This window comes from Rhinolophus hipposideros (assembly GCF_964194185.1).
Source record: "Rhinolophus hipposideros genome assembly, chromosome: 5".
NCBI lineage: Eukaryota > Metazoa > Chordata > Mammalia > Chiroptera > Rhinolophidae > Rhinolophus > Rhinolophus hipposideros.
The window spans coordinates 4,877,042-4,894,222 of record NC_138051.1 but is presented as its reverse complement, the minus strand read 5'-3'; the positions used below and the strand labels follow the sequence as shown (position 1 = coordinate 4,894,222).

At 36.8% G+C, this 17,181-nt stretch overlaps 1 protein-coding gene across 3 annotated transcripts in view; it reads right to left on the bottom strand.

The window, feature by feature from the left end:
* Nucleotides 1–17,181, bottom strand: part of MYO9A (myosin IXA) — a 262,019-nt gene that overhangs the window by 18,916 nt on the left and 225,922 nt on the right. For 2 of the 3 annotated variants that reach the window (XM_081050331.1, XM_081050332.1), the window contains 8 exons: nucleotides 16,104–16,215; nucleotides 14,113–14,174; nucleotides 7,123–7,315; nucleotides 5,226–5,354; nucleotides 4,313–4,418; nucleotides 3,422–3,553; nucleotides 2,575–2,698; nucleotides 1,261–1,314 (listed from right to left, as the gene is read on the bottom strand). In XM_081050331.1, coding sequence (XP_080906457.1) covers nucleotides 1,261–1,314; nucleotides 2,575–2,698; nucleotides 3,422–3,553; nucleotides 4,313–4,418; nucleotides 5,226–5,354; nucleotides 7,123–7,315; nucleotides 14,113–14,174; nucleotides 16,104–16,215 — 912 coding nt within the window. The remainder of the gene's footprint in view (nucleotides 1–1,260; nucleotides 1,315–2,574; nucleotides 2,699–3,421; nucleotides 3,554–4,312; nucleotides 4,419–5,225; nucleotides 5,355–7,122; nucleotides 7,316–14,112; nucleotides 14,175–16,103; nucleotides 16,216–17,181) is intronic. The other variant, XM_081050333.1, reaches the window with a different exon arrangement.

The window sequence follows — 17,181 nt, the reverse complement described above, 5'->3', positions numbered from 1 at the left end:
ACCAAATCTTTCAAGGGATTGTCAAAGCTAAGGAAATGGGACAGGATTGAGCTCACTGTTAGCAGGGTAAACTGCAGCTACCAGTCATCTTCATTTAGCCTGTTGACAATGAGCTTGAATGGTAGTGTTGAACAATCAAGAAAGAGAACTGCCACCTCACACTGGGATATCTTGCAAAATTCTACCTCTCCTATCACTCCTGCCAGTTTCAACACCAGGGGAAGAAAAAGCACAAGAAAGAGGGAGGGGAGAAGTGTGTGAGCAAAAAAATCCTTCTCATCCACCCCAAAGTTTTCAGCCCCAGATTAAGGTCCAATCTATCCTGGGAGAAAGTGACAAGAGTACGCTATCAAGCCTGAATTTGAAGTTATAATATGAATGAAGAGAACCAAGTCTTAAATACTGGAATGAGACTAGAGCATTTAAATATCATGGAATAGTGACAAGATGCTATTAAGGTAGCTGATACCCAGTAGGAAAGGGGAGTTTGGCACGGTAGAGGAGTTGGAAGACAGTTACTAGATAAAAAGTAAAACTGAGTGTATTTATTTGCAGCAAGTCGAGATCCTCCATGAACTGGTTACACACAGACGGACAGTCTCTGAAATTACCTTCCATGTATGTCGGGGTTCTTAAGCTTTCTAACTCTCTATTCCTTCTTTGTATAATCTATGAAATTCTTGTATGAGCTGTACTATATTGTGACATTTAAGTCTGGAACCAGTCCATCAATTTGCTTACTATTACTGCTGGGCTGCCTGAAAAATGCTAAGTGGACAGGAGCCATATTTCCACATCTAGGAAGACACCATCAAAGTCACAGACATGAATGGACAAATAAGCATTACTAATAATGGAGGATGTTGGAAGTAGCGATAGGTATTTCAAGGAATAAAGTAGAGGAGATTGATGAGAAAAAAGCTCAGAAAGCAGATATTAACTTGATAACTCAGTGCTTTCAATGATCACCTTTTAATAGTCCAACCTAAGAAGAAACTACAAAGAAGCTCATCTGACAGAAAAAAAACAATATGTTGTAAATGGAGATTGTTCAACGGCACGACACGGAGGAAGGGAAATGAAGCTTATAAAGAAAGAGTAAGAGAAAAGCAAGGGAAGGCTGGTCGGGAAGTGGGACCTGACCTGGGCTGCACATGGAGGGTAGACAGGCATGAATGAGAGACAGAGCAGGACAACTCCCAGATAGATGAGACACACTAACGTGAAGTGGCCGTGACACATTGCAATGTTAATACATACCGAGACTGAACTGCGGGTAATGCTCATAAATCTAACTGCAATTAGTACGGGTTTCTGGATTAGGAAGGACATGAAAAGGAAAGCAGAGGTTAGAATGTATATGTCATCGCCCCATTAAAAGAGAAGGCTTCATCTTTCAATGGACTTCTGCACATCAGCAAAAAACACAACAACAACAAAAAAACACGGCTAGCAGCTTTGAGGTAAAGGTCCTTCCCTGCCTCCCTGGATGGACCCTGCTAAATTGGCCTCCAGAACCGAGCTCCAGAATATCCATCCTACACCAAGGGTTTCACTTTTAAATGGGGTTTTTGTTTTCTGGGGAAAAGATCTAGATAGTGTCCTATGATGCACTTTATTTAATACCTTTACTGCCTGGGAAAAGTCTATGTTTTTAGAAAAGATCCTTCTAATTTAATCAACAGGCATTTGTTGAGCCCTTGTTCTGTGCCAGTCAGTTTAAACAGTAAAGGAAGAGCGGAGTTATTTTAACACTAATCTCAGTCCACACTCTAAAGACTTGGAGGAAGGGCTTCTGAGTCCCTGGGAAAACGCAGGCATGAGATGGGGAAGCCGCTTCTCTTGAGAGATTCACTGGGGTGTGAGTGGGTGTTCATCACTATACCTTTATTTTACAATGGGGGGGTGGGAAGCAAATGGGCAATAATTAAACTTCGATGCAGCAGTTTTTCAGTCACCCAGATCCTACTGATTGTTGGTCCAGTGAGAACGGGAACGATCTATATATAGGTCACTGGTTACAAAGGAAGGTATTAAACAGAAAAGTGGGCAAGAGGAGGAAATAAATGATCATTTTTGCAAGGTTTTTCCAAAACCTAACAATAGATCCTTAAAGAACCTTTATTTGATAATAGTAGACTCATAGAATTCCATTTCCCTATAAATCATATTCTTATAATTAAGTTCTCTACATCCCAGGAGTATTGGCAGGACCACCAAAAGTGACATAATTAAGCATAGTGAAAGGAAATAGAGAAAAAAGTTAGGATAGGGTAAGTTTCCATAGAAAGGATAGGAAAAAAAAAACAGGGCAGATTATTAAACCCCAACATTTTATCCAAATACCTGACTTTAAAAATTTTACACATTTAACTGCATATATATTCTGTACATACAACTAAAGAGAACTAAGAGATCAAACATGAGGCATCCATTAGTACCCTGAGATTTGGTGATTTTTTTTACTTTATCCATGTGATAAAGATTCTGAGAACAGTCTCCTCCATCAGAGCTGCACACGTACAACCCCAGGAGGGCTCCCGTTCTCCCGTGGTTCCCGGCCGTGCGTCTTACCATTGATCTGCGAATCAGTGACAGTCTGGTCTTGGCCTTATTCTCAGCAAATTCCAAGCTACTGATGTCTTTGAGACGAGCCTTGTATTTATTCATTTGTTCCACAACAATCAGCTCCACACAGCTGAAACAGGAGGAAAGAAAGAAAACTGTTAAGAGCTGAAGTAAATCAAATAAAGTACAGCACCACAGACTGTTTTTCAGCTAAGTGTGGCAGATGGAAAATGAAAGAAAAATCACATCCCTTATTGTGTGAGCTCAGAGGCAGGGTTTAGCATGTGGCTCACAGCTCTGGTTGCACTTCAGTACCATCTTAGGAGTGGCCGTAAGTCCCAGTGCCCAGGCCACACCCCAGAACAATTCAACAGACTAGACTGTCTGGAAATAGGACACAAACACCAGTATTTTTTTCAAAGCTTCTTGCAGTCAAGGTTAAGAATCACCACTCAAGAAGGAAAGCAGAGGCCCACAAAGAAAGGTCAAGGTGATATATAGGAATATTGAAGTACTAAGAACAAAGGAATTCAGAGCCATGACACCATAGTTAGACTAGATACAAGGTGTACAAAATTTGTAAAATGGAATTTTAAAATATATTTAGAAACCACAGGCATTCCTAAAGAAAAGCTCATTTTAAAAATAAGACTCTTCAAAACAGATGATACTCGGTTGAAGAGAATCTAAAGGAAGTTTTCCACCTTCAGCTTAAGAAAACCCAAGATGTCCAGCAATCTTCTTAAAATAACGCGAACTTATGAAAGCTTTCACTATGGTTGGGATCTGGATAAGTAACTGCACTGCCTCACAAGTCTCTGCGGCCCTGCAGAGGTGGGGAGCCTGGCCTTACGTGGTAGTCTTACTGATGTCCTGCACGCTTTGCAGTGGGTCAGTGGTGTCAGGGCAGCGGAGAATGCAGGGAGCAAACACAATGGCCAAAGCATTGGCCGACATCCGGTTAGTGTCTTCTTGTAGAGCAATCCTAAGGAACAAAAAAACCCCAAGTGAAACAAGGATAAAAAGGGAAGGTGGTAGGGGTAGGTGGAAGAGATGGGAGAAAGAAAGAAGACAAAAACCACACTGTACCGAAGCATATTCCTTCATATCGGTTGTAGGGGGGCCCTGTAGGCTTTCCCCAGGGTTGTTCCTTTGCCTCTGGAAAACATCCTTTCACTCTGTCCCTTCCCTGAAGCAATGTAGACCCTCTTGACATTTATCAAGGGGAATCTATGACCCATGGCTCAAAGTCCCCATAACTAGATGAACATGTCTGAAGAATGCAGAGTAGAGACTTCACATTTTCAAATAGTCGTATTTATCCAAAAAAAGAGATGGATTTCTTTCCAACTACTGCTGATATTTACACGCAGGGAAGAGAAGCTATTCCTGAAGTCTCTTTGGCTAGTCAATTCCTGAGCAACATCTGAACCCACCTCCCATGAGTTGTTATGTCAACAGATACAAGCTTCCTAGTTCAGGAGTTAGGTAACAGGTTAGGCTACACAGTGCCACCATGAGGCTGAAGTTGTTACTTGGCTCACGTAGGACAAACAAGCACCTGCCATGAGGTATGACTCAGCTGATTTCTTCTCAAAGGAAATCATAACTACCATTTGAGCCAGTGACTTTATAAACCGGAAAAAAAAAAATCTTGTCAGTTTTCCAAATGGAGGAGTTCTTCATTTATTTAAAAGAATCCAAGAGAAACTTAAACATTCACTATCTTGCTTTTTGAAGTTACCTGACCAGATGGAAGATGAGGCGTTCCAGCGTATTGAGATGAGTTCGGGAGAGCTGGTCAATCACAGAGTACACACCACGGATTGTCTCTTTCCTCTCCTGAAGACCTAAAAACAGTAAGGGCAGCAAGTGAGACTCAATATCGCCTCTTCTGTGCTACGACTTACTCCTGGACAGACACTAGATATGTAGCAGGGAGCCTGGGTCTAGCGTTCTGGAATTTCAGGGGAGGCCATTGTTGCTGTGTGGCAGACACTTAGTGACCACCAGTCTCCCACTGCTTGCATTTTATTCACTAAGCAGTCTCCTGAGTTTTCATCTGTGTCCTAGTAATCCTGATTACAGTTAGGGAAAAGGAGGCCCTAATTTTTCAGGCATTTTGTGGCAGACTGATTCCCAATAAAATGAATCAATTGCTATCTAGTTTATAAATCAGTCTTATGGGACTTTGAAAAGTCTGTCTCAGGGCCCAAACACTTCTAGGCAGGTCTTCATTCATAGTCTACACATTCGTAGCACTGAAAAACTAAATTCCATACTCTGTTAGGCCTGGCATAAAACAGCCAGCTTTACACAGAGTTCTTCCACAGATTCACAATTTAAATGAACAAAAGCCAACCCTTAAATTTCCTATTTATAATCTTTTGTTTGTAACCGTAGTCTTTCAATCTGTTTGTGAGAAGCAACTAAGTGACTTACTCAGGAAACTTTTAGGACACTGATATTTTAATGAGTCTCTAAATAGTCAACATTTGAATAGGTGAAAATACACTGGCAGTTTTATATTGACTGTCAAAAGCTTGATTTGGCTCTAAGGACTAAACCACTAGAGGATGGCTGAATAATTCATAATGAAGATAGCATTCCTTTTCCAAGGATAGGCCTTCCCTCAGACCCAGGAAGCCTGTGCTTACCCATAGCGCGAAGAAATTCCTCGTAGAGTTCAAAGGTCATGAGTGGATTGGGCAAATCACGCAGCCATTGTTTGAATACACTTGCAATGACGTGTATGTTATAATCATCCAGGTTTACATTCTCAGCATCTATTTATAGACAAGAGTTAGGCAACAAAGACAAAACATGCAAAGAGATTCAAATAATTCACTGTAGAAACTACCATCACCAAAAGAGGGCTTCATGTTCCTAATCAGACGAATTTTTATCTTCTATAATCTACTGTGTTACCTGAAAATAAGACCTGGCCGAACCATCAGTTCTAATGCGTCTTTTGGAACAAAAATTAACATAAGACCCGGTCTTATTTTATTATATCTTACTTATTTACTATAGTAAAATAAGACCAGGTCTTATATAGTGTAATATAGTGTAATATAAGACCTGGTCTTATATTAATTTTTGCTCCAAAATACGCATTAGCGCTGACTGTCTGGCTAGGTCTTATTTTCAGGGAAACAGGGTAACCCCGATGTTTTGGAACAGTGCTTCTAACTGTGGTAAAAGAATAATTTTGTTTGTTTTCAAAATCTGTTGTGGACTGGACTGACTGATGTGTAAGATAAAGGTCACATGTGTTCAAGAGTTAAAGATCACTGTTAAAGTGCTAATGCTTGCTCTCACTTTCTGTACTTATCTTGCTGTGGATTAGTCTGTGAACCCCACTTTGAATAACAACGCTTTAAATGACAAATGGAAAAAAGGCCCAGAGGACATTTTCTAAAAGTAAGGCTGATTTTAAGTCATTGTTAAAGAGGAAAGAACCGAAACAAATGAGCTTAGGAAATGTAAGGAAACACCTTTACTGTTTTACGCATAAGCTCCCTAAGGTTATACAGATGAGATGACTGGAAGGATATAGGATGGATGACTTTTTACTTGTGCTGACTCAAGGTACAGCAGACACGTCAGCAACTGCCTTTAAGCTGGAGCAGGCTGAGTCTCTGGGAGGCAGAACCTCTGCTGGAGTTTTACCAGGCATTTTCTGTTCTTATTTCCATACTGATTCAGTTTTCACTGATTTGCTCATTAAAAAAAAAAAAACAAAAAAAAAACTAGAAAGGAAAAGCATGTGGGTAGGTTCCTGGCTATGAGAAGATGAGCTTAGTAGGTAAAGATCTATCCCTTCCCAACAGTGGAAAAGAGTAGAAGCTGTGCGTGAAACCAAAGTCAAAACCCTGAATCCATTCCAGGACTGTGCTTAGGACTCTACACAGATATACGAGCAACCCACTAATTATCTGGTTAAATACTACGTCATCAAGTAGGAAGGCAAGAAGGTGCACTGGACAGAGACCACTTTGGTGTCAGAATAATGGAGACTGACAGGCAATAGTTCAGATCAGGCATTCAGAAGACCTGGGGTGAAATCCCAGCTTGGGCACTTATTGGTCATGAGTCTCTGGGCAAGACCCTCTGTAAACCTCAGTTTCATTATCAGTAAACAGGGATACTAATCCCTAATTCATAGGATTGTTGTGAAGATCGGTATAAAAACATTAGCAGAGTGCCCTGCACAAGCATCGACAGCTCATTATTTTATTTCCCTGAGCCTAAATTTTTTCTTTGCAAATTACAGTAACATGATCTTATTAGATTCTTAAAAAGATTAAATGAGATCTGTCTGAAGTACCTAATAATGCCTTGTACAAATGGCACACTCAATATATGTTTGCTGAATTGACCACAGCAAAACAAAGTCTCTTTAGAAAGGCACAAAAACACAAACAAGCATGACAGAAGACTGCATTCTTCGGGCTGCAAGGAAAGGATCACCATGTAATGAGAACTTTAAGAGCACAAAATGATCTATTTCAGTACAAGTATTTGGTCTTGATTTGGAGGGCACTATCTTACCTGTATCTAGACCTTGTCGAAGCTCCTTGATTTTATTAGTTGAACCAGACTTTCGGTAAATGCCTTCTGTGTACAGGCCGTGCATTTCAATGTAGTTTATAAGCTTCTCCACCACTAAAGGAACAGTTCGGTCTTCACTGGTCAAACGGGACAATTCAACCCCAAATTGTCGAGATGATAACTCTGGATCATACTAAATGGAAGATAATTGTTTCCAAATACATTCAAACATCTTTAAACATGTTTAACCAATTCTTTAAGAGGAATTACTTTTTATTTCTTTGAAGTTTTAGAAGCATAGTTATGAGAATTGGGGGGGAAGGGAATTATGGTTAATGCTGAAGAGTATAAGTAAGTGAGAGAATAGCTTCCATCCTCTCCCACCAGGAATATCCCCCAAAACAATGGGTGGAGAATGGAGGCAGTGGCAACAGGCTGCTGTTTCCCTGCCTGTTAAAAACCTCTTCATGTAAAGGTGGGATTTGTGCAAGGGAGAAGGAGGATAGACTTTGTCTGCTAAACATTCACCAGGTATCATTAGAAAATGTACCAATTTGATAGGAAGTAGAGTTACCAGTCATTTCCAACACAAGACTACTTCGGTGTTTAAGTAAACTTTAGAGAAGTTAACTGCACATTGATGTCAGAGCTGAAGGCAGAGGCACATACAGACTGGCGCAGGATTCGTGTTCTAGCTCTTTTTTATTTACTTCAATAGTGTATCTGATATCAGACTTTCCTAACTATAGTATATACGACTGCAAAAGAATGGCTAATCCTTAAGTTATTTGAATTCATTCACAGAAAAGAAAAATGCCAGGTATTATCTGAGATGAAAACCTTTTTTATAAATCTCTTTTTTGTCCTTTCCATCTCTTGGGACCATTCTCCTTGCCTAACCCGACACTGCACCCCACTCTCTCCTTCAGTCTGCAGCCAATCGGGCCCGAGTTCTTTTGGTCAAACAGTACACTCCATGTTTCCTTTTCTGTTCTCAGTGCCGTCACCCTAGTTCAAACCTATCACTGCCCAACTGCCTATTCTCACAGCTTCTGGATGAATTTCCCACATCCATTTTTTTTCTATTTTTAACATATTATAGAGTATATAAAACCTTATATACTAATAAATAAAGTTTTGAGGATACTTTATTATCCTCAAAACCTTTCAGTGGCTAATTAGTATATATCGAAAAAAGGTGCAAACATTCCTGAGTCTAACCTTCAAGATATTACTTGAATTGATCCTAATTTCTCTTTCCAGTCTTATGTTAATACATTTGTCATTTGTGTAGTAGGTAACAGGGAAACAAGATCAAAGAGCAAGAGCTTACCTTAAGACTAATGCTAAGACTAGCAGTGTTAGTGTGTGGAGGTAAGTAAAACAGTAATAACAGATTTAGTAGGTATTATGGAACTACAGAGGTGAAATAGCTAGATCAGGAAAAAATGGGCTGGGTAACCACTAATGACCTTGAGAAGGCGTGGTGCTTAACCTAACTGTTGGACAGCAAATGGTACATAAGTAAAGGAGGCAAGAAAAGAAACGTTTAGGCACAGAAAGAAAAGAACTACAAAATTGGACAAACTAACAGTAATCTGATATGGCTGAACTGAAAATGAGAAAAAGCTAGGCTGAGAGATTATAAAGGGCTTTGGGTACTAAGTTACAGAATTTGGGTCTTGTCCTGACAGCTAAGGAAAGCCACCAGAGAATTTTAAATAGGGGAAGATATAAGTGTTGCATTATTATTCATCATTCATCTACATATACTCTGTACACCAGCACTTAATTCTTAAGGAAAGTAATTGCATGTCTACTTTGAAGCATGTTAAATTAGCTTAAATTAATATAAGGCAACATGTCTGAAAAGCTTTTCTAGGGCTAAGGTGGAATAGAAAAGACAATCTTGGAACATTTAGAGGATGCAAGTTAAAATTTTGTGTCATCACTATATGAATTAGGTTATTTCATATTTGCAACAGGAATATCACCTTTCTATCTCAGAGTCTTATTGTGCAGAATAAGTTACAGATGAACATACATAGCATAGTATCTGATACATGGCAAATGCTCAATAAATTGTTAAAGAAATAAAATAATGCTTGCTGCAATGATTAAAACAAATAAACTTTAGCCAACTTTCTTACTATTACTGCACATGCACACGTATAATCTATCTAAAGGTGATGGCTATCCCTAAGGCATTAGGAATATTAATAGTTAAGACTTGAGAAAGCAGAAAAATAAAATACTTGAGGGTAGGAAACAAAACCTTTAAAAACAGTTTGATTTTAAACCAACTAATCTATAGCAAACATACTAAAAAATTCTATTTCTTGAAATTAAAGTTTATTTCAATCTTTTCAACTGAAAAAATTTAACTGAGTTTTCTTTGTAAAAATAATGTGTTTATAATTATTTTCCCTCCAAATCAACTTCCTTTTGTATTTTAAATAAAATTTTATTAAAGTATGACATACATACAGAAGGGTGTACAGATCCTAAGTGGAAAGACTTTGACAAAGTAAATACTTATTACCAGGACGCAAACCAAGAAACAGAATATAACCAACAGTACAAAATTCCCCTCCGGGCCCTCCCAGCCACTGAGTTTCACTCTTCACAAATAACCAGTATCTATACTTTGATCACTGTACATTAGTTTTATCTGTTTTTGAACACTGTAGTAATGGTATTATGTAATATGTATACCATAAGTTAGTTTCATCTATTTTGAACTTTATTTAAATGGAATAATACAGTATGAACCCTTTTGTTTCTGGCTTCTTTCATTCAACATTATGTTTGTGACTACAGTAGTTTAATCTCATTGCTATATAGTATTCAATTACACAAATACACCACAATTTATTTATTTATTTGACTGCTGATGGACATTTAGGCTCCTTCCAATTTGGGGCTATTTCAAATAGTGCTGATAAAAATGTTATTTGTCTTTTGGCACAAATATTTATGTATATCCGTTGAGTATAGATCTTGAAGTGGTATTGCTGAGCGACGAGAATGATTTTGTTCAGAACTGACAAATACTGTCCAATAATTCCAGGAGTAGTTAAACCAATTACACTCCCTACCAGTAATGAAAGTTCCAGTTGCTCTAATCCTTGCTAGGATGTTTTCCAGTTTAGCCATTCTAATGGGCACATATCTCACTATGTTTTCAATTTGTATTTCGCTGATGATTAGTGAAGTTGGACCCCTTTTCATGTTTATTGGTCATTTGGAAATTCTCTTTTGTGAAGTGCTACTTAAGTCATGTGGTTTATTTTTACAGTTGGCCATCTTTCTTACTGATTTGTAAATGCTTTTTATATATTGTAGATCCAAGCTAGATATATGAATTACAAATATCTTCTTCCCCTCTGTGGTCAGTTTTTTTTTGTTTGAATAATGAATGGGTTTTGAATTTTAATACTTTTCCTGTATTTATTGAGATAATCACACTTTTTTTTCTTTATTTGTTCAATGTGATAACTTACATTGATTTTTGAATGATAAACCAACTTTGCATTTACAGAATAAAAACCAACTTTATTATGTTTTTTTTTCATTTTTATCATTAGCACAGATTTAATGTGCTAATACTTTAAGACTTTTACATTTATGCTCATGATATAGACTAACCTGCAATGTTCCTTTATTGTAATATCCTTTTCACGTTTGACTTCAAGGTTTCACTATCTTCGTAAGTCAATTTGGAGGGAAAAAAGTCAAAGGACTTACTTTTTTGCCATTTCTTGGCAGAGTCTGTAAAAAATTAGCATTGTTTCTTTAAATGCGAAGAAGTATTCAATGGTAAAACCATCTGGGCCTGGAGAGTTCTTCGTGGGAAGATTTTCAAAAACAGATTCTTATTTTAATAAATATGACTCCAGATTTTCTATTTTTTCTTGACTTAGTTTAGCTAAGTTGTATTTTTGTGAGAATTTTCCCAATTAATCTAAATTGTCAAATTTATTGGTATCAGGTATTCATAATAGCTCTTTATTTTCTTTTAATGTATGCAGTATCTGCAGTGATATGAGCATTTTTTCTTCTTGAATAATGACAATTTCTGGGTTTTTAAAAAACTCTTTTTTATTTTTTACCACTTACTAAGAGTTTCTTCATTGTTTTAGGCTTCTCGAAGAGCTAAAATTTGGCTTTGTACGTTTTTATATCTTGTACAAATGCTTTTGATTTCATTTACTTCTATTATCTTCCTTTTACTGTCTTTGGGTTTTATATGCTAGCGTTGTTTTTTTCCTCTACCTTCTAAAGATGGAAATTTAGATCATTTCTATCCTTGTATCCTTTCTTATATATGCATTTAGAGCTATATATATTCTTCTAATCACTTTAGCTAGAGCCACATATTTGCTATGTCATACTTTCATTATCACTTAATTAAAAATATTTTTCAATTTTTATTTTAATTTAGAAACATGTTGCTTAATTTCCAAACATTTGAGAACTGTCTCGTTAACTTTAGGTGGATTTATAGCTTAATTCTATTCTGGTCAAATACTCCCAATATTTTCAATCTTTTGACACTTGTAAGAACTTGCTTTACAACCCAACACGTGATTCATTTTGTCAAATGTTCTATGCGTGTTTGAAAAGACTGTGTAGTTAGGCAGTTGTAGGTGATGCGGTTCAATGCATATCAACTAGGTCAAGTTTTCTAATCTTATTTTTCATGTCATTTGCATCCTTACTGAATTTTTGTCTGCCAGCTATTAAAACTATATTAGACTCTTCTGAAGTTATAATTTTTATCTTCCGGATGTGCTGGCCATTATCCCTTTCTTCCTGGACTCCAATTACACACATTTAAGAACTTTTTATCCTTTCCCATATGTCTTCCATGTTTCATTCTGTATTTCCCCATCCTTTTTGCATTCCACGCTTGGACAGTTTTACTGACTTATCTCTCAGTTCACTAGTCTTCTCTTATGACCAATATGCTGTTAAAACCATCTTTTGAGTTTATAATTTCAGTTGCATTTTTTATTTTTAGAATTTCCATTTGACTCTTTCTCTCCATTTATCTATCTACATACATATACATTTCCATTTTCTGACAGAGAAGAAATTTTCTATCTTTTAATCTATTATTTAAACATATTAATTAAAAAATTGTAAAGTACATGTCTGACAATTTAGTAACTGGCTCATCTATAAGTCTATTGATATTATAAACATTTGTCTTTTTCTTCATGTCATTTCTTAAAGTCTGGTATTACATATGAAGAAGTTATAAAGGCTCTGGGTGATGTTATCTCTCTTTAGAGAGGACTCACCCTATACACTCTGGTGGGTAGCTGAATAAGGAACAGATCATCATAAGCCAATCCCGGACTCCCTTAAATCTTGCTTTCAATTTTTACAAAGCTCAGTCTATCAGCGGTTCTCCCCCTTTCCTAGGGAATAGCTCCTCAGAGACCTCATTGAGAGTCCAGAGTATTGACTAGGGTCCCTCTTTGAAAGTGGATCATAAATTCCAATTTTCCTCTCCTTAGCACCGTGAACAGCAGGAAACTCTACTCTGCTTTTCTGTTTAGCTTCTTAGCCTTTTGCCATGTGCTACTTAAGAATTCATGTACACTTGAACCTATATAATTTTACTAACCAATGTCACCAACTGGGAAAAAATGAAGGAATTCAGAAAATGCCCTGAGGGGACAATCTCTGGGTTTTAGGCTCACTTATCTATGTCTGGATCACGGTCCTCCAGAACCTGGCAACCCTAGACTCCAACTTTTGTCTCTACAGCCCTATGAGATTCCTAAAAACTTTGCTGACCTCTCTGACTCTTAAATGTGTCCCTCTGCCCAGAATCTTGGTTTCTTGTCCTGTAACAAAAATTGTCAACTTCCCATGAAGAGAAAAACATTTCACAGATATTGATTCGCCACCCCACAATTCTCTTCTCCAGGATCTGGGCACCTAAAGTCCAGTTTGCCTGGGCAGCTCTCTGATGCTTGGCAACAGACTTTTGTAGTTGTTCTCAGCATGGGTATTAGTTTGCTGCAAGCTCCATCTTAGCTGGAAGCAAATGTCTCATCTTCATTTTATTTTAAGCCTTGAATCAAATTTCTCTTCGTACTTTGTCACAATTTGTCTATTAAATTGAAACAGGTGAGGGCAGCCAGATGGCTCAGTTGGTTAGAGTGCAGTGCTCATAACACCAACGTCGCCAGTTTGATTCCCACATGGGCCAATGAGCTGTGCCCTCCACAACTAGAGTGAAAATAATGACTTGACTTGGAGCTGATGGGTCCTGGAAAAACGCACTGTTCCCCAATAAAAGAAATTAAAATATATATATATATATATGTTCTTAAAAAAAAAACTGAGACAGATGCAGATTGTATACATGGGCTGTAAACAACATGCACACACATTTATATTATAGTTCAGATACGTATAGTATTGTTATAACTGTCTATATGTGACTAATAAGTAAGAAATTGTGATTATACATCAATGAAAGCCTGAAATTATTTAAAAATGGTTCCTTCCTTGAAATGTATGGTACCAAAGTACACATTCAGTCTCTTCAGATCTCTGTCTGTGTATCCAAGTAGAAATATGTAAAAACACCAACTGTGTGGTGAATTTTGCTGTTTATGTTAAAATCTTTAATTGTAGCCTACTACTTTCAAGACAATTCCTAGGAAGACTCAGTATTTAATGAAGTAGAACACCTTTAAAAGCGGTGTTTTAATAAATGCTTGGTTGTAAATCAGTTTAGTAGCTCCCATCTAGTAAAGGTGAAGATAGTTCCAGGAAAGTCAATTCAGTCATATATACACATCCCTCTATATGCTAGATCATGACATAATATGTATTTTTTACTATGATCTGTGGTCAAAAGTTTGAAAACCACTGCTCTATAAAACTATGAGAGGCCTTGATTTCTTTCATGAAGCACAAAAGACCAACAGGTCTGTTCATTATTACTTACGGGTGCTAACTTCTTACCTTTTTAGAGCACTTGGCTGTGGTTTTCATACAGCACTTCTTATGGCAAGCATACTTGCATACTGAAAAACAGGTTAAAAAGGCAGAACTTTTAGAAGTCTGTACATCAATGACAAGAACTTAAGTTTATAAGTTGATTTTCAATATAATTTTTTTCTTTAAATCTGAGACTGCTGACTGCTATAACTATATGGCATTAAAATAAAAAAAATTTAACCCATTCTTTTTTAATTCAATTTACTTATTTAACCCATTCTATTTGGAAATATGAAGTTGAAAACACGCCTAAAATTTCTAATGTCTATAAAAGTTTCTTTATTCTCTCAAGAATGCATGTCCTTCCTCCTTGCCCCTGCCATATTTCAGCAGAATATTTATCTTTGTGGTTTGATTTGCAAGTTAGTGTTTATGTTCCTCTCATGTATCTGCTGTACAATCTGCTAAAATGCCAGAAATACGTATTAGGAATCATTCCAATGGGTAAGGAAGACATTACTTCCAAATACTCTTACAAAAACAACAAATTGGGTAGCATATTAAGATATAAGAAAGGCCTTATTTATTATATAAGAAGTCCCAAAATAGAGCTCTGAAGAACCAGAACATAAAGAATATCAGTTATGACTGGGAAGATGAATAAAGAGCAGAAATCATTTCTTGGAGCAGGAGATAACAGGGTGTCTCGGCAGTTGGTAGCTGGGAAGAGGCACACTGAGAGGAAGACAGTGAGAACAACTTGGCCTATGTCATGTTGCTATAAAAGCTCTGGCTCCTGCATATCAACACCTGAGTGTCCTTGACCTTCTATAGTCTAACTTGCAGGGCTTTCAAAGTCAAGGTCAAGTAGGGGAGGCCATATCATTGAAATCACCAGTATAATCACAAAGAAAGTTAGTAATTCTACTAAGAAATCAAAACAAGCCCACCCAAATCATAAAAAAGCAGATTCTTTACATTTTTCGTCTCAACTCAGAGAGAATGTTATACCAAACCTAGAGGCATCAAAACTAAAATTCAACAGTCGAGTACATGGCAAACTACTTCCTATTTCACTCACTATAATTTTTTGAACTACTGATAATAAAACAAAAGGAAAACAATTTTTGAACCATAGAACAAGTGAACATATCCAGCAATAGTGGGGACCATGTCTTTTATCCTTGTTGCCATACTAGACCCAGTCCCTCCTGATATTTCATTCATTCAGTTCTGGCCCTCTAGTATACAAACCCTCACAGAATTACTGAAAGCACCAGAGTAGGTGCATGGAACGACAGGCATGGAAACTAAAGGTACTCTATAAGCCAGAACCAAGTTGACCCACAAAAAAAGTCCATACTTATATTCTACGATTTATATATTCTGATGAAAGTATTACAGTAGGAAAAACTATCTTTTTGATTGTAATCTAAGAATCTGTTAATTAATCCATCAATATATAGATGCATTTACACAACAAATATTTATTAAAATTTACAATGTGCCAGAAATGTTCTAGGCACTAGTGATACAGAAGAGATAGGTAAGTTTCCTGACCTTATACAGCATACACCCTAGTGGAACAGACTGACAAGAAAACAAACGGAATACTTAACATAATTGTGGGGGGTGATAAATGCCAGAACGATTTTGAAGGATGAGTAAGGGGACAGAGAATTGTGGGGCAGGGTTACCTTTTAGGTAAGAGAATAAGGAAAGAGCTTTCTAAGAGGTAACATTCGAGTACAGACATGAATTAACTGAAATAGTAAGTCCTACTAACATCTGGGGGCAGAGTATTTCAGATAGAGTGAGCTGCAAGTACAGTGACCAAAGAACACCAAGATATCTGGTTTGGCTCCGGAGAGTAGGTGAAAGAGAGAACAGTGAGAGATGAGGTTAGAGAATTAGGGAGTGGAAATTTCTCCTTTATGTTAAAGAAGGTAGAAGAAAACTTAGGAAACAGAAATGTCAAGTGGTTCAAGAATTCCTCCAAGATGTCTTATACTCACATTTGCACACAGAGGCTCGGTCCATTATCCATATCAAAGAGGAACAGTACTCGCAGTACGTGGGGATGCTGTACTGAGTGGCCTTAAACATGTGACCATTGTGCTCTTCCACCTGAGTGAAAACACACAGCTATTACATCAAAGCCCTAACGAGGCAGGCCGCTGGGGGGTCCTGCAAGTCCTTCTTAAGTCTTTATTGACGACTTATTCCTCAAGGAAAATTATGATCTTCTAAGAAATAAAATGAAAGTAAAATACATGTTCCCGGCTTTCAAAAAGCTAACAGTCTAGTAGAGAATCAAGAACAATTTACATGAAAATCAGAAAGCAATGTTACAAACACAGAAGAGCTGTCTTACGCGACAATCAGCATGTCAACTGAAAAGCAGCTGTTATCAAATTTTTATTTTTAACCTCAAGAACCTTTCACACTTTTGAAAATTATTGATGACCTCAAAGAACTTCTGTTTACATGCATTATATCTATCCATTTTTACTATTAGAAATTAAAACTGAAAAAAATTAAATATCCAATTTATTTAAAATCAACACTACACATATTACGTTAATATAAGTAACATTTTTATGAAAAATAACTATATCTTTAAAACAAAAAAAATGTAATGACAAGAGAGGTATTGTTTTACATTTTTGTAAATGTCTTTAATGTCTGGCTTAATAAAAGACACCTGGATTCTCATATTCACTTCTGCATTCAATCTGCTGACAGGTGCGGGTTAGTTTGAAATATATGAAGAAAATCCAGGTTCAAACAAATACGAAATTAAGAAACAAAATGGAACAATAATTTATTATCGTTTTAGATAATGAAACTACATAAAAACTCTACAAATGGTAACTTAAAGATTAATTGAAATATGGAATCTAAAACCATACCAATGAACTCTTCATGTTCTGTGACATTAAAATCCATTTTTCTGGGCATCATTAAAATTTACAATTTTACTTCAAAGTACCATTAAGAAAATAAAAAGATAAGCCACAGACTCAGGGAAATATCTGCAAATCATGTATCTAATAAAGGACTCCTATCTAAGAAGATAATTCAACTTAAAAA